The sequence below is a fragment of the Pristiophorus japonicus genome, chromosome 11 (genome assembly GCF_044704955.1).
Source record: "Pristiophorus japonicus isolate sPriJap1 chromosome 11, sPriJap1.hap1, whole genome shotgun sequence".
NCBI classification, from domain to species: Eukaryota; Metazoa; Chordata; class Chondrichthyes; family Pristiophoridae; genus Pristiophorus; species Pristiophorus japonicus.
In genome coordinates this window covers 83863541-83891521 of record NC_091987.1, presented here as the reverse complement: position 1 = coordinate 83891521, position 27981 = coordinate 83863541, and the positions used below count along the sequence as shown (strand labels likewise).

Below are 27981 nucleotides of genomic sequence, written 5' to 3'. Positions count from 1 at the left end.
TGGACTCAAAGGCATTGATTGCCATGACTATCTCACAGTCCTGTTCGTCAGACCCTTCCGTGGTCATCAGAGGTAGCCTGCTAAGCGCGTCGGCACAGTTGTCTGTGCCTGGTTTGTGCCTTATTGTGTAGTCGTGGGATGCCAGCATGAGTGCCCACCGTTGAATTCGCGCCAAGGCGTTGGCGTTTATTGCCTTGCTCTCGGATAGGAGGGACGTGAAGGGCTTGTGGTCAGTTTCTAGTGCGAACTTGACCCCGAAAAGGTATTGGTGCATCTTTTTGACACCGTACACGGACACGAGCGCCTCCTTCTCTACCATTCCGTACCCACGCTCCGCCCGCGAAAGTGACCTGGAGGCATGAGCTATTGGTTGTAATTTGCCCGCACTATTGACATGTTGCAAAATGCACCCGACCCCATACGCTGACACATCGCATGTGAGAACTAGCTTTTTACCTGGGTCAAAGAAAGTCAAAACACTGTTGGAACACAGAAGGTTGCGTGCCTTATTGAAGGCGGGTTCCTGGGCGTCCCCCTAAAACCAATCGCACCCCTTCCTGAGTAGCACGTGGAGAGGCTCCAGCAGCGTGCTTAAGTTCTGCATAAAGTTCCCAAAGTACTTGAGTAGCCCGAGAAAGGCGCACAGTTCTGAGACATTCCGGGGCCTGGGTGTCAGGCGAATTGCTTCTGTTTTGGACTCTGTTGGGCGGATTCCATCAGTGGCAATCCTTCTGCCCAAAAATTCAACCTCGGGTGCGAGAAACAGGCACTTGGATTTCTTGACTCGTAGGCCTACCCGATCCAACCGCTTTAGTACTTCCTCCAAATTACGGAGATGGGAGTCGGTGTCCCTGCCCTTGATAAGTATGTCGTCTTGAAATACAACTGTCCCCGGGATGGACTTGAGCAGACTCTCCATGTTGCGCTGGAATATGGCAGCTGCCGACCTGATGCCAAATGGGCATCGATTGTACATGAAAAGGCCTCGATGTGTGTTGATGGTGGTGAGTAGCTTGGATTCCTCGGTCAATTCTTGCGTCATATACGCAGATGTGAGGTCTAATTTTGAGAAAAGTTTACCTCCAGCCAATGTGGCAAATAAGTCCTCCGCTCTGGGCAGCAGGTATTGGTCCTGTAGGGAGACTCTGTTTATGGTAGATTTGTAGTCCCCACAGATTCGTACGGATCCATCAGGCTTCATGACTGGGACGATGGGACTTGCCCAGTCGCTAAATTCCACAGGTGATATAATGCCTTCCCGCAGAAGCCTGTCTAGTTCGTGTTCAATCTTTTCCCTCATCACATAGGGTACAGCTCTGGCCTTGTGATGGGCCGGTCTAGCATCCTGTGTGATGTAGATTTTGACTTTGGCCCCTTTGAAAGTGCCCACACCTGGCTGAAAGATGTTCAAATCGCTTTATAACTGTTGAGCAGGAGGTCCGTTCCTCTAATGACATGGCATGGACATCATCCCATTTCCAGTTTAGTTTTGCCAGCCAGCTTCTCCCCAGCAGTGCTGGTGGGTCTCCGGGGACAATCCACAGGGGAAGTCGGTTCACTGTCCCTTTGTATGTGACAGAGAGCATGGCGCTGCCGAGGACTGGTACGATTTCTTTGGTATAGGTCCTTAGTTTGGTGTCGACCCTTGTGAGTTTTGGTCTGTCTCTTTTATGCGGCCACAGTTGTTCAAATTGTTGAGCGCCCATGAGAGATTGACTCGCTCCCGTATCCAGCTCCATGTTGACAGATATCTTGTTGAGTAAGACCCTCATCAGTATCGGAGGCGTCCTGTTGTAGGAGCAGTGGCCATTGATCGTGTTGACCCGCTGTACATCGGTGTCTCGGGCACTGTCCCCACCATCTTCTGGTCCGCTTTCCGACCCATCCGATTCGTATACCAGCCGAGCTGCCGTTTTTTTGCACATGCGGGCCAAATGCCCTGTATATTCACAATTTCTGCAAACAGCCTGCTGAAATCAACATCCCGTTGACGAGTGCCCACCCCCACACCTCCAGCACAGACCTGTTCCATTGTTCCAAGTGTTCCCAAAGAATGAGCTGCATCTGGCTGATCTCTCTTGAGCTTCTCTCAGTTTGTAGTTCATTGCTCGCATTGTGGGTTGATGAGGTGTGAATGGCCGTTCTTGTGGTCCTTGATGGCTTCTGCCTACTGTCGAGAACCTGTTCTCCTGGTTTTGTCTGTGTGTGGGGGTAGCAGTTTGTTTAGTGCTGTGAACTTTTTGTTCCAATATTTCATTAGTTGTTGTACCTGCACTGTAAATCAACCTCGTTTCTTCTTCCCCTACCAAGAATGTCTGTGCAACCAGTGCTGCTGCCTCTAAGGTCAAGTTCTTGATTTCTGTGAGCTTTCGGAATATGCCTGCGTGGCCTATTCCTTCAATGAAAAAGTCTCTCAGCATTTCTCTCCTCAGTTCTTCGGAGAACTCACATAAAAGCCAACCTCCGAAGTTCCGCCACAAAGTCGGGTATGCTCTGGCCCACACAGCATCTGTAGTTGTAGAACCTGTGTCTGGCCATGTGTAGGCTGCTCGCTGGCTTCAGGTGGTCTCTTACCAGTGTGCTCAATTCTTCAAATGACTTGCTTGCTGGTTTCTCGGGTGCCAACAGATTCTTCATTCAAGCATATGTTTTCGAGCCACAGCTGGTCTGCCTTATCGTCGCCTAACCAGTCTTTGGTTACAAAGCTTTGCTGGAGCCTTTCTATAAAGTCCTCCCAATTGTCTCCCGCATTGTACTTTTCATCTGATCCGTTGTTCGCCATTCTGTGGATTCTGTAATCCCGTAACCCGTCGCCACTGTAAAGTCCTGTCCCCTCAGTACAGATTCACACGAGGGATGTAGTGAAGTCAAGGTCACTCTGGACCTGCATCTTTATTTCACAGCTCTGGAATGCTGCACTTGCCTGAGACCTGTCCTTATATACCTGTCTCTTGCAAGTGCACCCCTGGTGGTAAGGTATGCTGGTGGTTACAGGTCATATCTTATTACAGTCATGTATAGCATGTTAGGATACAGTTATATATAATAATGTCAGATACATGACATAAAGTCCTTACTCTACAGCATGAAACCACATAAGGCACATTCCAGGGACAAGGCCGCTCTGTGACCTTAACTCTTTATTAAAGGACTCCAGAAGTGATGACTCTGCGTGGGACCTCCCTTTTTTACCTGTGTGGTCAGGTAAGGAGTGTCTCCCACAAGTTCACCCCCTGTGGTCAAGGTGTGCATCTAAGTTGAGTGTATTCAGTAATATAGTGGTGTTACATTGTAGTTACAAACAAGACATCACCTTCCCCCCAACCCCCAAAGTCTTACTGGGATCATCGGTTTAGTCTTTCAGGTGGTCTACACTCCCTCGTGGAGCTCCGCAGTTGGGGCTCTGGTTGTTGGACACTGACGTGAGTGTCTGTCACCTGTGGTGATTCCGGCCTGTCCGGGCTGACCTCAGGGACTGTGCATTCTTCTGATTGCTCTTGTTGCACGTTCACTGGCGGTAGTGTGAGCTCCATCTCATGGTCTTCTTCAGGTACCTCCGTGTCCATGCTGAACCTTTTTTTTTTAAAACTTGGTCCAGATGCTTACGGCATATCTGGCCATTGTTGAGTTTTACCACGATGACCCTATTCCCCCCTTTGTCAATTACAGTCCCCTCAAGCCATTTAGGCCCCATGGCGTGATTGAGGACGAATACAGGATCATTTATTTCGATACATCTCCCCCTTGAGTTATGGCCATGGTACTCGTTTTGTGACTTGCGCTTGCCCTCAACTATGACGGTCAGGACTGGGTGGCTGAGGGACAACCGAGTTTTGAGTGTCCATTTCATGAGTAGCTCTGCGGGCGGAACCCCTGTGAGCGAGTGCGGCGGGATCTATAGGCCAGCAGGAGGCGCGATAGGCAGCATTGTAGGGAGGGTCTTTGAATCCTGAGCATACCTTGCTTAATGATTTGGACTGCCCGTTCCGCCTTGCCATTGGAGGCCGGCTTGAACGGTGCAGTCCTGACGTAGTTGATGCCATTGCCCGACATAAACTCCCGGAATTCATAGCTCGTGAAACACGGGCCATTATCACTAACCAGGATGTCCGGCAGGCCATGGGTTGCAAAGATCACACGTAGGCTTTCCACGGTGGTGGATGACGTGCATGAATTCAGGATGATGCACTCGATCCATTTCGAGTGCGCATCTACTACAATGAGAAACATCTTCCCCATGAACGGGCCCACGTAGTCAACGTGAATGCGTGACCATGGCTTGGTGGGCCAGGGCCACGGGCTGAGCGGGGCATCCCTGGGGGCATTACCCAGCTGGACACAGGTCGTGCACCTGCGAACACAGTGTTCCAGTTACAAACATGACAGTGCTCATATACAAGCAGTTCTGACCACATATCTCCGATCATCTGGCCCACCAAACACTATTACCCTTTATATTTCATCTACAATGAATGCTCGTCCATTCATCTGTTCCGACCTAAAGCTGCCCCATTACAAATGAGCTTTTTGTGCTGAAGACCTCCACACATGTAAAGTTACAGTTTCCTGTCTTGCCACTTACTCCCAGATATTTGAAGAGGACGCTTTTCAAATTTAAGGATGGTAATGTTGCTTTCATGTACCTCCCTCAGCATCACCTCCAGGCACCTCTTGGTAAACGAGGTAGTTCTACCTCCTCCCCAAGCCCCTGCATTGCTCTTATCCACTGTTCCAATGCAGTCTGTACAACTTATTCAACTCCACATTTCTACAGCTTCAATGGTATGACTTCACCTTTAAGGCACAGCAGCAGTTTGTTAAATCTGCTATCACACCAGGCCAACAATGTGCCACAATTCCACTAAAGCAGAAAATGTTGGGCAGCTTACATGATTTTAAAATTTTGCCCAAAGGCCTGCATCCTTCCTGCACACAGTGCAATCTTTGCAAGGAGCGCTAAATAATTGCTTTCAACAAGTGGACTCTGCAAAATCCTGCAAGGTCTGCCCTATGCACTTCGGATGTGCTTGCGTACTTCTGCATCCCCACTGAACACTTCATCATCATCATAGGCAATGCCTCGGAATCAAGGAAGACTTGCTTCCACTCTTAGCATGAGTTCTTAGGTGGCTGCACAGTCCAATACGAGAACCACAGTCTCTGTCACAGGTGGGACAGACAGTGGTTGAAGGAAAGGGTGGGCGGGGAGTCTGATTTGTCGCATGCTCCTTCCGCTGCCTGCACTTGATTTCTGCATGCTCTCGGTGACAAGACTCGAGGTGCTCAGTGCCCTCCCGGATGCACTTCCTCCACTTAGGGCGGTCTTTGGACAGGGACTCCCAGGTATTAATGGGAATGTTGCACTTTATCAGGAAGGCTTCGAGGGTGTCTTTGTAACGCTTCCGCTGCCCACCTTTGGCCCATTTGCTGTGGACGAGTTCTGAGTAGAGCGCTTGCTTTGGGAGTCACGTGTCTGGCATGCGAACTATGTGGACTGCCCAGCGGAGCTGATCAAATGTGGTCAATGCTTCGATGCTGGGGATGTTGGCCTGGACAAGGATGCTAATGTTGGTGCGCCTGTCCTCCCAGGGGATTTGCCCTTAGGTGACAACATTACCACCATCCTTCCATTTAATTTCTGCAACACACCCTGCAAACAGGACATTACCGCCCCATCACCAGTGCCTTTAAGAGTGTATACATTGATCCATTCTCAATCAACAACGGATATAATACACAGTCATTATGCAGCATCCCTCACATTTCAAACTTTAGCAATATCTAAAAGAATTAAGAGCCAGAAAAAAAGATAATATAGGTATTCAAATCATAACTCTTCATTTTACAAAAGCTCCTGAAGAAACAGAGGACTAGAATTTCTGCTTTAGTGGAATTGAATCACATCTGTGGTGTGGCAGGTCTTCCACCTGCTACAAAGACATGCTCCTGACCCCAGCCAATCTTCTGGTCTTTCCCTTTAATATATTAAGTTGGGCTCCCTGATCTTTGCGTGAGAGTCTGGTCAGTGAGGGGGCGGGTGTTGGGAGGGGAGTTATTCGGTGGCAGGTATAGCAGTGCTGGCAGCCTCCAACCAACAGTAAAAGCAGAATTTAAAAAATGGAATACCTATTCCCAAACCACCCTCCACCACCACCAGGTTTGTGTCTGTTATTTTTGGATAGGCAACATGGAAAAGGGAGAAGGGTAGCCCTGATAATAAGGGATGGGATAAATACAGTAGAGAGAAGGGATCTCGGCTCAGAAAATCAAGAAGTAAAATCAATTTGGGTGGAGTTAAGAAACAGCAAGGGGCAGAAAACATTGGTGGGAGTTGTTTATAGGCCCCCAAACAGTAGTTGTAATGTAGGGCAGAATATAAAGCAGGGAGTTAGTGGTGCATGTAACAAGGGTAATACAGTAATCATGGGGGATGTTAATCTGCATATATAGACTGAGCAAACTAAATTTGCAGTAATAGTGTGGAGGATAAATTCATGGAATGTATACAAGATAATTTTCAAGATCAATATTTAATTAGGGAACTAATTAAGGAACAGGCTATTTTAGATCTAGCATTGTGCAATGAGAAAGGGTTAATTAATAACCTTGTTGTAAAGGGGGCTTTAGGAAAGAGTGACCATAATATGATAGAATTTTATATTGAGTTTGAAAGTGATTTAGTTAAATCCAAAACTAGGGTCTTAAATCTAAACAAAGCAAACTACGTAGATATGAGGGGTGATTAGGAAACTACATTAAAAGGTATGATGGTGGACAAGTAATGGCTAGCATTTAAAGAATTAATACATCATTTACAACAAATATACATTTCTTTAAGGCACAAAAAGCCCACAAGAAAAGTGGTCCAACTGTGGCTAACAAGAGAAGTTAAAGATAGTATTAGGTTCTTGCAAGAATGAGGAACTGAAAGAAATTAGTATTCGTAAAAAAGTAGTACTGGAGAAATTAATGGGATTGAACGTGGATAAATCCCCTGGACCTGATGCTCTACATCCTAGGGTTTTGAAAGAGGTGGCTATAGAGATTGTGGATGCATTGGTTGTCATCTTCCAAAATTCCATAGATTCTAGAATGGTTCCTGTGGATTGGAAGGTAGCAAATGTAACCCCTCTATTTAAGAAAGGAGTGAGAGAGAAAACGGGGAACTACAGACCAGTTCGCCTGACATCAGTAGTAGGGAAAATGCTAGAATCTATTATTAAGGACGTGGTAACAAGGCACTTAGAAAAGAATAATAGGATTGGGCAGAGTCAACACGGATTTATGAAAGGGAAATCATTTTTGACAAATCTGTTTTTTGAGGTTGTAATTGGCAGAATAGATAAGGGGGGACCAATGGATGTGGTGTATTTGGATTTTCAGAAGGCATTTGATAAGGTGCACACAAGAGGTTATTAAACAAAACTAGGGCTCAGGGGATTGGGGGTAATATACTAGCATGGATTGAGGATTAGTTAATGGACAGAAAACAGAGAGTGGAATAAACGGGTCATTTTCAGGTTGGTAGGCTGTAACTAGTGGAGTGCCGCAAGGATCTGTGCTTGGGGCCCCAGCTATTCACAGTCTATATCAATGATTTGAATGAGGGGCCCAAATGTAATATATTCAAGTTTGCTGATGACACAAAGCTAGATGGGAACGTAAGTTGTGAGGAGGATGTAAAGAGGCTTTATGGGGATATAGACAGACTGAGAGCACGAGCAAGAACATGGCAAATGGAATATAATGTGGAGAAATGTAACAAAATGTAGAACAGCAGTGTGTTTTTTAAATGGTGAGAGATTGTGAAATGTCACAAATCATTGAAAGTTAACATGCAGGTACAGCAAGCAATTAAGAAAGCAAATGTTATGTTGGCCTTTATTACAAGAGGATTTGAGTATAAGAATAAATTCATCTTCCTGCAATTATATAGGGCCCTGGTGAGACTGCACCTGGAGTATTGTGTACAGTTTTGGTCTCCTTACCTAAGGAAGCATATACTTGCCTTAGAGGGAGTGCAGCGAAGGTTCACCAGACTGATTCCTGAGATGGGGGAATTGTCCTATGAGGAGAGATTGAGTAGACTAGGCCTATATTCTCTAGAGTTTAGAAGAGTGAGAGGCGATCTCATAGAAACATACAAAATTCTTACAGGGCTTGACAGGGTAGATGCAGGGAGGATGTTTCCTCTGGCTGGGCAGTCTAGAACCAGATGTCACAGTTTCAGAATAAGGGGTCGGTCATTTAGGACTGAGATGAGGAGAAACTTCTTCACTCAGAGGTTGATGAATCTTTGGAAGTCTCTACCCCGGAGGGCTGTGGAGGCTCAGTTGTTGGGTATTTTCAACACAGAGAGCAATAGATTTTTGGATATTAAGGGAGTCAAGGGATATGGGGATAGTGTAGGAAAGTGGAGCTGAGGTAGAAGATCAGCCATGATCTCATTGATTGGCAGTCTTGAAGGGCTTAATGGCCAATTCCTGCTCCTACTTCTTATGTTCTTATGTTCTAATATAACTAGAAAATGGTTTGGTATAGTTTTATAAGGTCATTTTCAGTTATTTAAAATCGGGTTACTCAGAGGCGGTGGACTAGACACTCTGATTAAAAATGCTTGTGATACACTTATATTCAGCTTTATTAATAAAATTGCATCAGGTTACCACTCTTAAATATATCAAGGAATATTTTCAATGCTTTAAAAAAAATAATTACGTTCTAAATCGCTGGCCGATTGCGCAGGTTCACGGAAGTTCTCACGTTCGGTGATATGCAAAGGAGTTTGAACGAAAAACTGAGCGTAAAATTTACTTTGCAAAACAAATGCAATTTTGAGCGTAATTTGAACCTGGATTCCCGACTGGGCCCAAAGTGGAGACTGTAAGTTGATTACGCAGCTTGGCATTATCGACACTGAGTGTGCATGGACGTTAATTTGTTCAGATTACCTTTTATAGTCAATTGCAAACACACAAACTGTTAAATCTCAGACCTGAAATATTGTGGAAAAAGGGAATTTCCTAAATCACACTTTTCAAATCACAAAGATGAATGGATTAAATGGTTAAAAAAACACAATGTATGTGTGGTGTTGGAAGGCTTTCACAGTAACAACTTACACACTGTAATCGGAGCAGTATTAATCAGATGAATGTGAACTCATGAAAATAAAGTTTTTGTTGTACAGAAATCCCATTGACTCTACACATGAAGCTCAGAAAATAATAAATGAAGTCATTAATCACATTTTATTCAAAAAGAGAGATAGAAATTTCTGAGTATTGGCAGCATCAAAGAATGACTCCATACTCCCTCTAATACATGAAACCACCAATCTGCTAGTCAGTGCAATATTTCACAGCTCCCTTACCTGTACGAGGTGAAGGCTCAACAGATACATAACCCGGACCACTGGGTAATATGGGCTTCTTGATGTTGACCCCACTGAAAATATATTATTATTGTTGCATGTTAAACCACTGTTTCCATTGGAGAAATGAATAGTTCAGACAGTTGGAAGTTTAAAAATATAATTTCACTTGTCATGTTCCTCAAGATTCTGAAACCTAAAGCTTTGGCTTAAAATTATTTTAATAGAATGACTTTAGATATTGCTCAAATTCCTGGCTGGTCAACTGAAACAACAAGACGATCAAGCCTACATTTCCCATCCCTCCATTAGTTGGCCATGCCTCTGGGAGTGGGGGAGGCATGCCTTAGACTCATGATGGAGTTGCACCCTTGATCTCAGCCAACTTTGCAATCTCAGGGTCATTAGTCTCCCAGTCTCTGCCAGGGAATCCTGTCAGAAAGAAGATGGTGTTCTGGCACAGCTGGTCTTGGGGGTCTGTCACACTGTGGCGGACACAGGTAGTCTCACTGCTGTCTGTAAAATGGTATTTTTACTTAAAGAATTGTGCTTTTCCATGTTTTGTCTGTACCAGGGTGTGCTAATTAATGATTACAATTCAGTAGGTGTCAGCTTTGGCTCGGTGGTAGTACTCTGAATTCAAACCCAACTCCAGGACTTGAACACATAATTTAGGCTGAGACTGCTGCTTTTCAGATGAGTCATTAAACCCAGGCCCCGCCTACTCTCTTGTGAACTAAAAGGTCCCACAGCATGATTTGAAGATGAAGAGATTTCCCTGTGTCCTGGTCAACAATTATCCCTCTATCAACGTAACTAAAACCGATGACCTGGTCATTTACTTCATTGTTATTTGTGGAACCTTGCTGTCCCCAAATTTGGCTACGACTTATCCCGACATTACAGCAGTGACTACATTTCAAAAGTACTTCATTGGCTGCGAAGCTCTTTGAGATGTCTGAGGATGTGAAAGATGCTGCATAAATGCACATTATTTTCTTTCTAGTGATCATGATACTGGACGAGCAGGATTTGATTTCAAATTCTATCACTGCAAGTGGCAAAATTACATTCAATAAATCTGTTGATTTAAGAGTGCTTAACCGAGTTAGAAAGAGAGGGACCATAAAGGAAAATGGGTAATGGATGCTTAGACAGAATACAGAATATACATTAGAATTAACCAGATTTGTACTGGACAGTCAAAGTGCTTTATCCTCTCTGTGACGCATGACTTTGGATCTTCCTAGAAATGTGTGCACTTGTGAGCATGTGTGGGGAGATGGGGACACTATTTCGAAGAGGGGTGAAGAATTTTAACTTTGCTGCCAATAGTACTGTTAGCAAAAGGAATTGGTTGTAAAACATGTCTCAGGCTTGCAGGTGCAATGTTCTGATTCCCCTCACTCATTCTACTCCTGTGGATGTATGGGAATGGTCAATTGTGATTTCCGCTTTGACATCTCTTCCCCCAATTTGAGGAAACAATTTCTTCTCTCTTAAATTAATGAAAGCTCCAACTGAATGCCAAAAAAATGGTTTAAACATTCTCATATTCTAGGACTTCCCATATTGAGAGTTTTGAATTGACATTCTCGTGTCCGGTTCTATGTCAAGTACAAAGATTACAATCAGCGGGCAGAAAGGAAGCTATAAATAAGAAACATTAAGTGACATACCTTTGCAAATAATGACCTTCTTCACCTCTTAAGAGGTTCTGCTTGTAACCTCCCATCATATGGTTGATACGGGCAGAGCAGGGGAGTTTCTGTGGTTTGTAACAGAACCAGGGCTCCCCAGTCCTGGGATCAGTAAAGTTACAGAGCGGTTTAGTTTGAGGCAAACAGAGATTGCACACAGTGGTCTCTGAAGTACCCCCATATTTGAAGGCACTTTTAAAATACACTCTATCTGGCTGTTCCTCGCGTAGCCTTTCAAGTGCTTGGATCCCTTCACTGGGATGAACCAAGGAAACAGACACTTCGACTTTCCCTGGCCAAGATAAATTAAAATTTATATAGTAAAATCCATTTTGATTATCTACAACTGTTCCTGCTGAACCGGCTTTTAAAGCTGGGGTGTGGATCCGGCCTTGCAGATAGTCACCCCCATATTGCTTTGGGTGTCCTTCAAAATCATTCATACGCAGCATCACTTGTAACTGATCACCAACATAGAAAGTCTTTCCAGAATTTACAATAACAAAGTGAACATGTGATGGGTCGCTGCTTTTCAGAAAGGGCACAGCAGGCTTGGGTGGTTTTGGCCATTCAATCATTTTCATAAGGATTGTCCCCTCTGACCTTTCTTCAGGGGTGAAGCTTTGATTCTGGTAGCCACATTGCACCAATTTGTGTGTCCAAGGAACCCTCTCTGGCTCTATTTGTTGCTCCCTTGTGAAATTATACTTCGGAACTGGGGAAATCATCAAATATGCTCCACTGTTTGAATTGGTATAAACCTGTGAAAAGGAACAATTTTTTTAATACAGTAAATATATTTTCTATTTACAGTTCTTATTGGCTACTTTTCAATATACCACGTTCTTCAGTCAAGAAAGAAACAAAGAACTGTGCTTCGGAATAAAAATTTCCTCAGGGTTAAAGACCATTCCACTCCTTGATTAAAGGGTGTACAGTTGAATACAGCAGTTTGTATTTTATTATAATCACAAGGGACAGAAAAATAATTGGTAGTGATATCTGATTGGCTGATATATGGTGCTGTTGTGCAGTTTCCTGTCATCAGCAGAGACTTTGAAGATCAGTTCCACACCTCCACCTCAATGGCCTTCCTTGATAATTTACTTCACAAATAAAAACAGAAAATGTTGTGGAGAGAGAAACAGAGTAAACGTTGCAGGTCGATGACCCTTTGTCAGAACTGGAAAAAGTTAGAGATGTAACAGATTTTTTAAGCAAGTACAGAGCCTGGGAAAGTGGGGAGGTGAGGAAAGAACAAAATGGTTTGTGATAGGATGGAAGGCAGGAGAGATTAAAAGACAAAAGGAATGATGGTGCAAAGCAAAAGGAGATGGCAATGAGACAAGGTAAGAAACAAAAGATGACTCTAGGTAAGATGTAAATGGGAATGGCAGAATCAACAACTGTGAGAGAGAGAAAAAAAATAGGGGCAGAGGTTATGGTCTGAAATTGTTAAACTTGATGTTGAGTCCAGAAGGCTGTAAAGTGCCTAATCGAAAGTTGAGGTGCTGTTCCTCGAGCTGACAGTGAGCTTCATTGGAACAGTGTAAGAGGCCGAGGACAGAGAGATCAGAGTTGGAGTGCAGTGGAGAATTAAAGTGACAGGCAGCTTGAGGTCACACTTATGGACTGAATGGAGGTGTTTACAAGTTTATCACCCATTTCACTTGACCTTGCTTCTTTGTTTTAATTTTTCAAATGTGTGCCTCTTCAGATTTGAACCCTTCGCCAGATTTGCCCTGGTAAACGCTTCAATTTTCTTCATAATCTTAGAGGCCCTGAAATTACAAAGAACAAAAGGGGCCACTGTACAGCAAAATTCTAAAAGGACAAAGGGCGTTAAAAAAACAAGCCTGAAGGCTTTGTGTCTTAATGCAAGGAGTATCCGCAATAAGGTGGATGAATTAACTGTGCAAATAGATGTTAACAAATATGATGTGATTGGGATTACGGAGACGTGGCTCCAGGATGATCAGGGCTGGGAACTCAACATTCAGGGGTATTCAACATTCAGGAAGGATAGAATAAAAGGAAAAGGAGGTGGGGTAGCATTGCTGGTTAAAGAGGAGATTAATGCAATAGTTAGGAAAGACATTAGCTTGGATGATGTGGAATCTATATGGGTAGAGCTGCAGAACACCAAAGGGCAAAAAACGTAAGTAGGAGTTGTGTACAGACCTCCAAACAGTAGTAGGGATGTTGGGGAGGGTATCAAACAGGAAATTAGGGGTGCATGCAATAAAGGTGTAGCAGTTATAATGGGTGACTTTAATATGCACATAGATTGGGCAAGCCAAACTGGAAGCAATACGGTGGAGGAGGATTTCCTGGAGTGCAGAAGGGATGGTTTTCTCGACCAATATGTCGAGGAACCAACTAGGGGGGAGGCCATCTTAGACTGGGTGTTGTGTAATGAGAGAGGATTAATTAGCAATCTCATTGTGTGAGGCCCCTTGGGGAAGAGTGACCATAATATGGTGGAATTCTGCATTAGGATGGAGAATGAAACAGTAAATTCAGAGACCATGGTCCAGAACTTAAAGAAGGGTAACTTTGAAGGTATGAGGCGTGAATTGGCTAGGATAGATTGGCGAATGATACATAGGGGGTTGACTGTGGATGGGCAATGGCAGACATTTAGAGACCGCATGGATGAATTACAACAATTGTATATTCCTGTCTGGCGTAAAAATAATAAAGGGAAGGTGGCTCAACCGTGGCTATCTAGGGAAATCAGGGATAGTATTAAAGCCAAGGAAGTGGCATACAAATTGACCAGAAATAGCAGCGAACCTGGGGACTGGGAGAAATTTAGAACTCAGCAGAGGAGGACAAAGGGTTTGATTAGGGCAGGGAAAATGGAGTACGAGAAGAAGCTTGCAGGGAACATTAAGGCGGATTGCAAAAGTTTCTATAGGTATGTAAAGAGAAAAAGGTTAGTAAAGACAAACGTGTCCCCTGCAGTCAGAATCAGGGGAAGTCATAACGGGGAACAAAGAAATGGCAGACCAATTGAACAAGTACTTTGGTTCGGTATTCACTCAGGAGGATACAAACAACCTTCCGGATATAAAAGGGGTCAGAGGGTCTAGTAAGGAGGGGGAACTGAGGGAAATCTTTATTAGTCGGGAAATTGTGTTGGGGAAATTGATGGGATTGAAGGCCGATAAATCCCCAGGGCCTGATGGACTGCATCCCAGAGTACTTAAGGAGGTGGCCTTGGAAATAGCGGATGCATTGACAGTCATTTTCCAACATTCCATTGACTCTGGATCAGTTCCTATGGAGTGGAGGGTAGCCAATGTAACCCCACTTTTTAAAAAAGGAGGGAGAGAGAAAACAGGGAATTATAGACCGGTCAGCCTGACCTCAGCAGTGGGTAAAATGATGGAATCAATTATTAAGGATGTCATAGCAGTGCATCTGGAAAATGGTGACATGATAGGTCCAAGTCAGCATGGATTTGTGAAAGGGAAATCATGCTTGACAAATCTTCTGGAATTTTTTGAGGATGTTTCCAGTAAAGTGGACAAAGGAGAACCAGTTGATGTGGTATATTTGGACTTTCAGAAGGCTTTCGACAAGGTCCCACACAAGAGATTAATGTGCAAAGTTAAAGCACATGGGATTGGGGGTAGTGTGCTGACGTGGATTGAGAACTGGTTGTCAGACAGGAATCAAAGAGTAGGAGTAAACGGGTACTTTTCAGAATGGCAGGCAGTGACTAGCGGGGTGCCGCAAGGTTCTGTGCTGGGGCCCCAGCTGTTTACATTGTACATTAATGATTTAGACGAGGGGATTAAATGCAGTATCTCCAAATTTGCGGATGACACTAAGTTGGGTGGCAGTGTGAGCTGCGAGGAGGATGCTATTAGGCTGCAGAGTGACATGGATCGGTGAGGTGAGTGGGCAAATGCATGGCAGATGAAGTATAATGTGGATAAATGTGAGGTTATCCACTTTGGTGGTAAAAACAGAGAGACAGACTATTATCTGAATGGTGACAGATTAGGAAAAGAGGAGGTGCAACGAGACCTGGGTGTCATGGTAGGTTAGCATGCAGGTACAGCAGGCGGTTAAGAAAGCAAATGGCATGTTGGCCTTCATAGCGAGGGGATTTGAATACAGGGGCAGGGAGGTGTTGCTACAGTTGTACAGGGCCTTGGTGAGGCCACACCTGGAGTATTGTGCACAGTTTTGGTCTCCTAACTTGAGGAAGGACATTCTTGCTATTGAGGGAGTGCAGCGAAGATTCACCAGACTGATTCCCGGGATGGCGGGACTGACCTATCAAGAAAGACTGGATCAACTGGGCTTGTATTCACTGGAGTTCAGAAGAATGAGAGGGGACCTCATGGAAACGTTTAAAATTCTGACGGGTTTAGACAGGTTAGATGCAGGAAAAATGTTCCCAATGTTGGGGAAGTCCAGAACCAGGGGTCACAGTCTGAGGATAAGGGATAAGCCATTTAGGACCGAGATGAGGAGAAACTTCTTCACCCAGAGAGTGGTGAACCTGTGGAATTCTCTACCACAGAAAGTAGTTGAGGCCAATTCACTAAATATATTCAAAAGGGAGTTAGATGAAGTCCTTACTACTCGGGGGATCAAGGGTTATGGCGAGAAAGCAGGAATGGGGTACTGAAGTTTCATGTTCAGCCATGAACTCATTGAATGGCGGTGCAGGCTAGAAGGGCAGAATGGCCTGATCCTGCACCTATTTTCTATGTTTCTATGTTTCTTTGTCATGGGATTGAAACATCTGAGCACTTAGGCCTGCAATGGAACTGAATATCAGGCATTGCATATAACGTGCGGCTGCTCCAATACCACCCGTTTTGTCTGACTGCCCGAATAAATTTCTAGGCCTTAATGTTTTTTCTAATTTACCGCTGCACTGGAGTAAAAAAACCGAAGTTGTAAGTCAGCGCCAGTTATGGAAACCAGCTGATTTTATTTTCTATTGAAACAATTTCAGATGAATTCATTAGGTGTTCACATTCTATATCCAATGGTGTAACTTCAGGGCTGGCTACCTTGGCCTAGAAATCCGATAACGGTGCCACCACGGGGTGAGATTAACTTGCACACGTTAAAATAGCTCAGGGAACAGGGTTATTTTGGTGCTGCCTGCTGATTTAAATGATTGCAATGCAGAACCCATTGTGCAACGTGCTGTTTCAGGTGGTGTGCTCAGCAGGAGGCCCAAGATAGCGTGGTCGTAGCATCCCTGGAGTGAGGCAACGTTTTCTTAAAGCCAGGCTGTCATTTAGAAAGCAGACTCGAGCTCATAAAGCTGAACTGCCTTCTAAAATGAAAAAAAAAAAAATTTTTAAATAGGCAATCTTTAGCCCTTAGAGCTCAACTGCCTTCTGAAAAAAAGGATTGAAAATAATTCCAAAAATTTTGAAGCTGAACTGCCTTCTGCACATAAAAAAAATGGTAAATGTGCTTCAGCACCAACACAAGGGACTCAACAAGCCGGGGAAATTACACTGAAAGAGAGGTCCTCTATTGACAGGGCCCAGGAGGCCCTCCAAAAAGAAGGATGTGGGACCACATCACTGAGGCCATCACTGCCAGCAGTGTTGCCCCCACCACCTGGCTCCAGTGCCCAAAGCACATAAGAACATAAGAAATAGGAGCAGGAGTAGGCCATTTTGCCCCTTGAGCCTGCTCCGCCATTCAATAAGGTCATGGCTGATCTGATCCTGGACTCACCTCCACTTCCCTGCCCACTCTCCATAACCCTTGACTCCTTTATCTTTCAAAATTCTGTCTATCTCCACGTTAAATATAGATTTGATGAACTTAGACCACTGGTGAAGGACAGTGAATGCATCTTCAAAAGCTGTCTCCTACCAACTATATCACTTGCCTCACTCACTGCTCAATGCATGGCCCCCCCCACCCCCATCACTCACCTGCCAACAATCTGTACCAAACACAAGGCACCCCTCACATTCCTAGCTTAACCTTACCTCCTCGGAGGAGACAGTGCTGGCCATTCTTGGCAGGGACATGGCTGAGCCTTGGCTAGTGGCAAGGCTGAAAGAATACTAGATGCCGGTATCCTCAAAGGCTATCCTCCTTCTCACATCCCACTTCCCCATCATCCAACAGTCTCTTCAGATGGTCAAGCTGCGCATGGTGTAAGCATGCAGCTCTTGCTTTCCCGCCCTCCCCTCACCACAACCCTACCCCTATGCCTTCCTCATTTCAGACACCCAAGAAATCCAACCTGCCCAGCCAATGGTTGACCAAGAAGAGAGACAGAAGAGTGATGAAGAAGAAGAATAAACACCGTCACTTGATTTGATGCTCCCAGCTACCAACTCCTCAAGGTCGACCAGAAAGACCATCTGCAGTCTCCCCCATTCACTGTCAGTAGACTTCTACCAGCCATGCTGCAGCCACTAGAGTAGCACTAGGTGACATCAGTAGGATTTGCAAAGACACACACAAGACAGTCACTAAGGGCATTCACAAAGGTGATTAGTTGATTTCTTGATGTCATATTGGATGGATATATGGGGGCCGATTTTCAGCACCTCACTGCCCACTGCCACTGACTGCCGCCTGCTCCCTTTGCTGCTTCTGCTTCATCTCCATGTGCCCCGCAGAACTGTGACCAAGTGGTTTCAGAGGCAAAATACTGCGGATGCTGGAAATCTGAAATAAAAGCAGAAAATGCTGGAAATACTCAGCTGGTCAGGCAGCATCTCACCCTAAAATGTTAGCGCTGTGTCTATCTCTGTACTGATGCTGATTGACCTGCTCAGTCTTTCCAGGATTTTCTATCTTCTTCGAGGCCTTCCTTTACCTTCCAAAGCCTCGCATGCAACCAACAGCACACCCTGCACTCCTTGCTTACTTTAACAACTTTTAAAATGTGTTGCAACAAGCCACCACTTCAACAAAATATTTTTAAAAAGTCCACAAGCTGAAATCCAAACTTACCTGAAAGATGTGTGTGTTCCTTTATGGGGCGCTGACAGTGTTGGCCTGCTACACACACGCTTTTCCATGTGTAGTCAGGACAGGGTATTATGGCGTGCGGCACATCCAAAATAGCAGTCGTGACGTCAAATCAAATGTTGCATGCTGATTGATGTCATGATCTGGACATTTAAATTTGAGAGCTTAGCGCTGGCGATGGCAGCACTATGGGCTAGATTTTACACTTTTTTTGCATGCATAACGCCCACTTCATGTCCATTTGACCTCAGAAATGAGGTATAATGCCCAGATAGCGCCCATTTAGCCACAAAATGGAAACTGACGGCCATAAAATCGCTCGCCCAAAAAACCTTCGGGAGAAATTGGAACTAACCAGAAGTACTCACAGCGGTATGGACGCCATGTTCTAAATCACATGTCGCATCATTTAAAAGGCTGCTCTGCTTCAACTCGGGGGAGTTTGGATGTACTCTGGAGGTATTTGGAGGTGATGTGAACATCTGAACAAACATCTTTATCGTACAGTGGATGATTGGAATTTAATAGGTGTCTTCGTCGGGACATTCATTCTTTGTGACCAATCGGTGGAAAACAGATAGCTATTGGAATAGGGCCTGTCTTTTCTCACCTGCTCTTGATGACCAATTTCATGCTGCAGACTCGAGATGACAGAAGGTACGCTCCACAGCATTATGTGCCCAATGTAAGATGTGCCAGACTGATGAGGAGGACCAGACGTTACACCCCCTGCAAGTACAGGGACAAGCGGTCTTACCTCAACTTGCCTGACACCACCTGCCTTTGGAGACTGCGCTTCCACACGGAGGTTATCACTGAGGCATGCAGCTCATAAGGTGAGATCTGCAGCCTGCCAGCACCATCAGTACCGCACTGTCCGTCGAGGTAAGGTCACCGCGGCACTGTCGTTCTACACGTCGGGTTCTTTTCAGGCCTCAGTTGGCGGCATTTGCTGTATGTCTCAGCATACCACACATTGCTGTATTAGACAGGTAACTGAAGCCCTATACGCATGCAGGATGGACTTTATCAGCTTCCCTATGACCAGGAAGGCTCAGACTGAGAGGGCTCTAAGATTCTACTGAATTGCTAACTTCCCCAAGGTGCAGGGAGCACATCGCGATGCAGGCACATTTTCAGGATGCAGAGGTTTTCAGGAACCGCAATGGATTCCACTCCCTGAATGTGCAACTCGTTGTCGACCACCAGCAAATTATTATGGCAGTGAATGCTAAATTTCCAGGCAACATCGATCATGCTCACATCCTGTGTGAGAGCACTGTATCTGACTTGTTTAACAATCAGCCACAAGGTCAATGCTGGATGCTTGGTGATAAAGGATATGGCCTCACCACCTGGCTGATGACCCCCCCCTGCGTGACACCCACTCTGAAGCCAAGAGGCGATACAACAAGAGCCACAGAGCCACTAGCAATAGCATGGAGAAAACCATTGGAGTGCTTAAGCGGCGCTTTAGATGCCTGGACTACACAGGAGGCAAGCTCCAATACCACCGTGAGCAGGTAGCTCAATTTGTGGTGGTGTGCTCCATGCTGCACAACTTGGCTTTCAGGATGGGACAAGAATTGCTCGAAGAGTCTGACAGTCCACCTCACCAGAGAGAGAAAGAGGAGGACGAGGAGGTGGATGCTGACATCGAGCCAGACAATCAGGCTAATGCTGAAGGCATGCCCCCGCCCCGCTATAGACCGCATGAAAGGGCCCATGGTGGCATGATAGCTGCAAGACTCTTACGTCAGGAGGTCATAAATGAGCGCTTTGCCTGAGTGGTATTTACTAGGCTGACACACTGCTGGGTGTGCAGGTCATACATCAATGTTGGGCATCACCTTGGTGACAGTTAAAGTTTAAGTTGATTCAAGTTAAGTGTAATTATACCCTTTGATAAGGAATCACCAGCGTGTAACGGGGCAGCTATCTGAGCCAATGTGCAACAAGGTTTTGTTAAATAAAAAACATTTAAACCGAACATATCTCTTAAATCATCAGTATTTCGGTACAAACCAACTCTTCACCACCCCCACCGCCCCGCTTCTCATCCCCGCCTCTACCCCTTCTCCTTCCCCTCCTGACTCCAAGCCGCCTGGCCGAGGAGTTCCTCAGGTGCTACTTCATTGGGGGTGGGGATAACGGCCGAACCGCTGCTTGGACGGATACTGTACCGATGTGGGAAAGTGCTCCGAGCCAGAAGCAAGATGTTGCTCCTGGCTCTCGTGTCGTTGGAAATGTGGGTGCGGCACCTTGGGGTGCAGTGCTGCGCTCCGGGACCACTGGGAGCCCTCTGCCACCAGTGTTCCTGGCTACCAGCTCCAGGACCTCCTCCATCCCTTCCATGTTATATCATATTTGTTGGACAAAAACTCGGTGCCAACTATGTTCTTGGTGCTTAGTAGGCTTTTTACTGATGGTGAATCTCCCTCATGCCTCCCAGAACAACCAAACAAGCACACACCACACCCACACACGCTTTCAGTCCCTTTCTGCTCCCTCTCTCTCTGTCTCCTCTTCTGCGCATGTAATGATGACCCCTGACTTCCTGAATCGTGGGAAACGAGTGTTGCCATGCTGTTGCTAAGGACGGCGACACTTTACGGCAGTAGGTCAGAGAGATTTAACACTAACGGCCATTTCAGATCGCTCGTGGTAACGCCCAATTTCAAAAATGGAGACTAGCGGCTTTGAGGATGGGTGACAAACCAGCAATCTAAAAACCCATTTTTACCGCCCACACCAGAAATAATGCCAATTTTTGGGCGATCTACACAAAAGTGTAAAATTTAGCCCCATGACCCTCACCAAAATGTTGGCCATCATGTCTCACAGCGGAAGTGAGGTTGCCGTCAATTTTTCAACAAAACCGGCTTTAAAGGCCGGTGCTAAAATGGGAAATTTCTAGGCCTGTTTCATTCCCCGACCTTCCTGTTGTGAACTTACTCCAAAATTTACTGTTTTATTACTCTACACACCTTTATGTATAGAAACAGCAGAATCGATGCTATCAACATCAACAGCACATAAAAAAATAAGTTGGAGCAGCGAAAGAATGATTTTGTGGGTTTGTTATCCATACTTGCCGCTCACAGTGCAGCCGTATTATCAATCAGTTTGGCCAACACTTCCTTCTTCTGAAATCTGAAAAAAAACACAACCAAGAAAACTTAGCACTGAAGAAACCTTGCCATCAGATTTCCCATATTGTTTTATATTTTACTTACACAGTAACAGGTCAGCATGCTAGTGAATCAACAGTCCTTTGTACATCTCTCCTGACTTGTAGTTTTACTGAAGTCGATAAAAATAAAAATCCGGTCAGTAATAAAATGGGCTGTTGATTCACTACCATTTGTTTTATGCTATCGCCCAAAGTCAAAGTCTGCCCTGCGTGGCTGATTAAGTAATCAATGATATGTACACCATGTACCGTATCCTCAATGTACTGGTTTCTGCAGCATTCAAAAAAGAAAAAAGACTTTCATTTATATAGCGCCTTTCACGACCTCTTGACGTCGCAAAGCGCTTTACAGCCAATGAAGTACTTTTTGAAGTGTAGTCACTGTTGTAATGTGGGATACATGGCAGCCAATTTACATACAGCAAGCTCCCACAAACAGCAATGTGATAATGACCAGTGTTGTAGAGAGTAGAAATATATATATAGACTTAGGCATTAGGCACCTGCTGGATATTTAAAACTCACATAAGCTTAAATGGACACACACATAAAATGGCTGCCCAGGCATGATGGGAAATCAGGTAGTCAAGCTGTGAACTGTTGAACGTTTACTGACCGAGCAATAACCCTGTGAGGCCCACTGTAGGAATGCCTGGGAAGACAGAGATAAGAAGGAAACCATCTCCTGTGAACAAGGCCATAAACCAATTAATTCCCCAGGAAGAAAGATAAGAGGGAAACCATTTGCTGTAAACAAGGCTATATACCAATTATTTCTCCCAGATGAAAGAACTAGGGAGAGAACCTATAAAGTCATCGATCACCCCAAGCTGACAATAACCGAACATATGGTTCCCTGGATACTAGGAGAATTCTATTGGGTTAAAAGAACCTATATGTAATCTATAATTGTTGTGATTGGCTTGTGTCCAGCCGTGATGGGCTGTGTAACTGTAGTAAACTGTTTTGTAACTGTTGTGAAACATATAAAGGTACATGTAACTCTTTGTTCTGTGGAGAGAAACCTGGATACGGTCCTGTGTGTTTCCTCCCCGCTGAGCGTTATTAAATGCCGCCAGGCATTGGAACCGACTCTGAGTGTTGAGTGATTCTTCTAAGAAAACACTAACGCTAACAACCAGATAATCTGTTTTTCTTTTAGTGATGTTGGTTGAGGGATAAATATTGTCCATAACACCGGGGAGAACTCTTTCGCTCTTCTTCGAAATAGTGCCACCTGAGAGAGCAGACGGGGCCTCGGTTTAACGTCTCACCTGAAAGACTGTAAGGGTTACACATTTCATGGTCAAGGCACAGTAAGAGGCCACGGACGAAAATAGTTTAAAAGAAAACCTGTGGGACTGTTGAAAGGGAAAAGGAGCGCCAGCCTGGGGCAGGTGGTGACTTGTAACTGATTAATGCAATTTCAGCGGTCAGGAATGACGCCCGATTAACATCGAGACAAAGGGTTTGTCGGGTGTTTTGTGTGCCCCGTGTCTCTATGACTCTCCCTTGAGTCGACCCATGCTTTAAAACTCCCCGGTTCGGGTTGTTTCCCTTTGGACGGCAGGAGCTTTTGCCAATAGTTCCTGCCTAGGCCGTCGATTAGTGGGTAATCCCACAGAGAGAGAGAGACCAAGGTCAGATAGGTCTTTTCCTATGGCCAATGCACAACATCTCCAGCGGGATTACTGTGTAACCCGGCCGTGAGTGGATGCCACCCGATTGGTCAGCCATGATCATATTGAATGATGGTGCAGGCTCGAAGGGCCGAATGGCCTGCTCCTGCACCTATTTTCTATTTTTCTATATTTCTATGTCTTCCGAATTATACCGCAAACCACAAACCCCACAACACACATGTTCGGACCCAAGGAATTATGATGGATAGATTATAATTGACTCAGACAAAACAAAATGGTTCAGGTTGGTCAAAGATCGATTCCTTTTATTACACTCACAAAATGACAATCCCTACTCCTCTAGCTTATGGCTTAAAGAGTAGGTGACTGTGAACATTACTTAAAACCTTAGACTAAATACCCACCCTGTCGATTACGTCAAACTAACCCCTTAACCCCCTTCCCAGAATCTAAGCTTAGATAATGGAAACCCTTCTAACCAAACCCCTCTCCCGGTTTGGTCAGAACCCACACTTGGAAGCCTCCTCACACACACACGTCTCAGCCTGCATCTTGGACACTTGCAGTTCCTCTGCAGCCAAACACGCTGGCGGTCTTGGGGATTTCCGGAGGTGTATGCTGGATATAATTACCAGTCCTTGTCATTGATTCACGCGGTCCTGGATCCGTTCAACTCTAAAGACAAAACTGTGCCTAACAAAGGCATGCGATGAGGCCTAGAGAGTTACGTTCAGGCAGTACGACGAGGCACTCACTTTGGGCATTCCTGGAGAGTTGACGGCAGCGTAGCCATGCGGGGAATCCCGTTCCAGATGGTAGAGGAAAAGTAAGCCACTGAATCCCCCAAAGTTCAGCATCTTTATACCCCGTATAATACATAAAACTGGCTGGGCGATTCCTGGTTACCATGGTTGCAGAGACACTAGTTGATCTTCCTGATGATGTCTCTGTCCTGGATTAGTCATCCCGATGAAAACAACGGTGGGCCATTTCTGTAACCGAGCAGTTCTTGAAGTGTTAACTGTTAATTGAGTTCTTGACTGCTCCTTCATTGAAAGAGTCCAGAGGTGTTACATTTGGCCTGCAAACCTCATTGTCCATCCAGCCATCCCGGCCACATGGACAATAGGTGTTTTTCCACAAATCACACAAAGTTCGAAATGAAAAGGCCCCTGCCTTTCATGACATCAGCGTTGAGACTGGTTCCATGGCAACCCAAAAGATAGACAGCTCCTGCTATACTTCAAAGAAACCAAAAATCAGTCCTTTTTAAAGTCCAAATGTCCAAACTTCATTTTGAAATGCAGCCCAAGAGCCCATGTGCGTCTCCATTTTAAAAGGGTACAGATCCATTTTAAAAGTCCAAACATCCTTCCAACCCATGCACACACTGATGTTGGCACCAACCAAATCCGACAGGTTTTGATACAATCAAGCAGAAAAGCCCATAGATTAATTGGCCGGAGGGGAAAACCAGTTCCCTATGGAGACTATTAGTCTGTGAAAACCCATGACAACAAAGGATCCTATAAAGCGTGCATTTTTGGAAGATAAGTAGTTATCTTTTGTCCAATCGATTCCGTGCATAGAAGAAGGTGTGAATTGTGGCCATCCAAACAGATCCAGACCCATCATCACAGCCATCGAGACTCATCCAGATGCATTAACTGGAAAGCAGCTCAGTAGGAGACTTGTATAATCAAATGGATATATATGTAAGAATAGAGAACAAACAGCTCTGAAGAAGGAAGAGGGGGAACAGGTCGAATAAACACCTCAGAACAGCAGGTCAAAGGAACAACGGCCATGAAGCAAGCAGTTGGGACCCAACATCTTCCCTAGCTCCATGAGCCTACAATCGACAACAGCAGCAACTGGCTGGATGGGTGATTGTATGTCTTCGATCAATCTCTAAGAAGTCTTGTTCTGTAATTTTAAGTTGGTTTCTGTGTATTAAATTAACAGTTGGGTTTAAGCCTAAACTTTGTGTTACGTGGAATCCTTCCAGTAATTCCAGAGGTCTAGGAATCAAAATAGAGTGGAAAATGAACAGCCAACATAAAATGGCGAATGCAGCAGGACCTCGGAGTTTGAAATAGGATCACGGACACAAATCAAAGGCAAGAAACCCTGGGGAGGCTTGGTTAAGTCTCAGGTATCAAAGTAATTGCAGATAGTCTGCGAAGGAGTCTCAGGGAGACCAAAGTATTTTCTCAAGGACGACTAGGTTAGCTGAAGAGCGCAGGCTGACTAGGGTAGGCACCGAGAAAAGTAATCGCAGATAGTCTGCGAAGAGGTCTCAGGGAGGCCAGAAGTAATCTCATGGACAGCCAGAGCAATTGGAGGAGAGAAACAGTCTCGGATAGACTGAAGTAATCTCGGGTCGACGAGGGTAGCCACAGAGAGAAGGCTGAGTAACAGTAAGCGCAGGTCACTACGAGGTGATCTCAGGGGATACCAAGGTAGTCAGGATAATTTCTCAGCCTGAGGCACTGGAAATGTACTCACCACAGCAAAATGAGGTAGAGCCAATGGCTAAGAGTAGTCATAGGAAGTCCATGGAGACTAAGGTAGCTGCATATATATGCAACAAACTGGACATTTCGGAGCCATGGGCACGAGAAATGCCACACTCTGGGGATCCAGAGGAAAAAGCGGCAGAGTGGACAGTTGGTAGTAACCACAAAGGCTCAAAAGAGAAAGCGATTTGGCTCATGTGCCTGCAGAAGCAAACGCAACTGTTAAGGGAAAAGGTAGGACAGCTGAAGGATGAGAGTAGAGAATTAAAAGGTGAGATAAGCCATTTGAATAGAAAAAAGCAGGACCAAGGTATTAAAGAAGAAATGGCGCAGAATCAGCTAGAATTTTTGCAGTGTCAGGTGACCAAGTGCAAAAGGCAACAGCAGGCATACATCGAGCAAAGTGAGAGGCACTTAGAGGGAGCCAAAGAAGCAGAAGAACAGCTGAGGACAAAGATAGCATATCAGGTAGCACAGAAACAGGGTTACGAGAGGGCAGATCATGGACCTTGTAAAGAAAAGATCCGCCAGTTAACGAGAGAGTTAGACGGGGCCAAAGGGTTGGTTTGTCTTATGGCACCCGCGGAAGGCAAGGAAGTTTGGGACCCAGAGGAAAAGGAGTCAGACGATGGGCCCCAGTATCGTGAACATCGGTCAGCTCCCGAGGCACCGGGACCCCCGAGATCACTGTGACCCTTGAGAGAGCAGAAATTCGGCCCACTCCCACCAAGTGGTGGTCCGGCACCATTACAGAGCGACGATGTGATCCCATACACGCTGCTTCAGCTCAGGAGATGCTGACAGGTCGGGCAAAATTAAAGCAAGGAGGGGATGCCTCCGTTCATTTTGACAACATAGAGCAGATAGGGGGTATCAATAACTGCAGCAAGGAGGAGATAGCGAAGTTAACACTGCTCTCCCTGAAAGGGAAGCTATATCGGAGTTTGTCAACAGCCACCAAGTTAGGTGGAGGAACCCCACAGGGCATAAAGGAGGAAATCTTGGCAGCGTTAGGGTACAGTCAAGGTAGTCCATTCTGGCAGGTAGAACAGACTAGGCAGCAAGTAAACAAATCACCCAATATGTTTGCAGATAGTCTGTGACCTATTTATTTAAGGGCCACTGGAGGAAATCTGATATGGGCCGACTTAATAGGGGAATACAGAAACCAGCTTGTACAGCTACAGGGAGAAGGCAAAAAAGAAGTAGAAAGAAATAGAAAGGTGACGTCACAGCCAAGGGGGTAAGTAATTGGCTGGTGATTGGTAAGTAGTTTTTGTTTTTTCTCTTCTATAACAGTGAGTAACTTTTAGTATTGTTGTTACCAATTTAAGTGTATCTAAGGGTTAAGTCTCGGCAGGAAAGCTCGGTCACGTACCATGTGGGAACTCAGGGACACTTCTGGTGTCCCTGACGACTACGTGTGCGGGAAGTGTATCCGCCTCCAGCTCCTGACGGACTGCGTGGCGGAATTGGAACTGAGGGTGGATTCACTCTGGAGCATCCACGATGCTGAGAATGACGTGAATAGCACGTTAAGCGAGTTGATCTTACCGCAGGTGAAGGGTCCACAGCCAGATAGGGAATGGAAGACCAGCAGGAAGAGCAGTGCAAGGAAGGTAGTGCAGGGGTCCACTGCGGCCATCCCCCTGCAAAACAGATACACCGCTTTGAGTACTGTTGAGGGGGATGACTCATCATGGGAGGGCAGCAGCAGCCAAGTTCATGGCACCATGGCTGGCTCTGCTGCACAGGAGGGCAGGAAAAAGAGGGGGAGAGCGATAGGGATAGGGAATTCAATAGTAAGGGGATTAGATAGGTGTTTCTGCGGCCGCAACCTAGACTCCAGGAAGGTATGTTGCCTCCCTGGTGCAGGGGTCAAGGATGTCTCGGGGCGGCTGCAGAGCATTCTGAAAAGGGAGGGTGAACAGCCAGTTGTCGTGGTGCACATTGATACCAACGATATAGGTAAAAAAAGGGATGCGGTCCTACGAGAAGAATTGGAGGAGCTCGGAGCTAAATTAAAATTTAGGACCTCAAAAGTAGTAATCTCGGGATTGCTACGAGTGCCACGTGCTAGTCAGAGTAGGAATCGCAGGATAGCTCAGATGAATACGTGGCTTGAGCAGTGGTGCAGCAGGGAGGGATTCAAATTCCTGGGGCATTGGAACCGGTTCTGGGGGAGGTGGGACCAGTACAAACCGGACGGTTTGCACCTGGGCAGGACCGGAACCTATGCCCTAGGGCAATGTTTGCTCGTGCTGTTGGGGAGGAGTTAAACTAATATGGCAGGGGGATGGGAACCAATGCAGGGAGACAGAGGGAAACAAAATGGAGACAGAAGCAAAAGACAGAAAGGAAATGAGTAAAAGTGGAGGGCAGAGAAACCCAAGGCAAAAACCAAAAGGGCCACTGTACAGCAAAATTCTAAAGGGTCAAAGTATAATAAAAAGGCAAGCATGAAAGCTCGGTGCCAAAATGCGAGGAGTATTCGGAACCCAGGAGAGGGCTCTGAGCTAGTTAGAGTGGGTGAGAGCTCAGATGAACAGGACCCCAAGAAAGAATGCAAAAG

The 27981-nt window shown here is 45.5% G+C and overlaps 1 protein-coding gene across 2 annotated transcripts in view; it reads right to left on the bottom strand.

Annotated features, from left to right (window-relative positions):
* The window catches only part of LOC139276121 (NXPE family member 3-like), a 104536-nt gene that overhangs the window by 55078 nt on the left and 21477 nt on the right, over window positions 1-27981 (bottom strand). Inside the window, exons 1-4 of one of the 2 annotated variants that reach the window (XM_070893638.1) lie at window positions 21291-21348; window positions 21042-21207; window positions 11053-11834; window positions 9374-9447 (exon numbers count right to left, since the gene is read on the bottom strand). In XM_070893638.1, coding sequence (XP_070749739.1) covers window positions 9374-9447; window positions 11053-11834; window positions 21042-21143 — 958 coding nt within the window. In that variant the 5' untranslated portion in view covers window positions 21144-21207; window positions 21291-21348. Of the gene's footprint in view, window positions 1-9373; window positions 9448-11052; window positions 11835-21041; window positions 21208-21290; window positions 21349-27981 lie in introns of those variants that run through there. The other variant, XM_070893637.1, reaches the window with a different exon arrangement.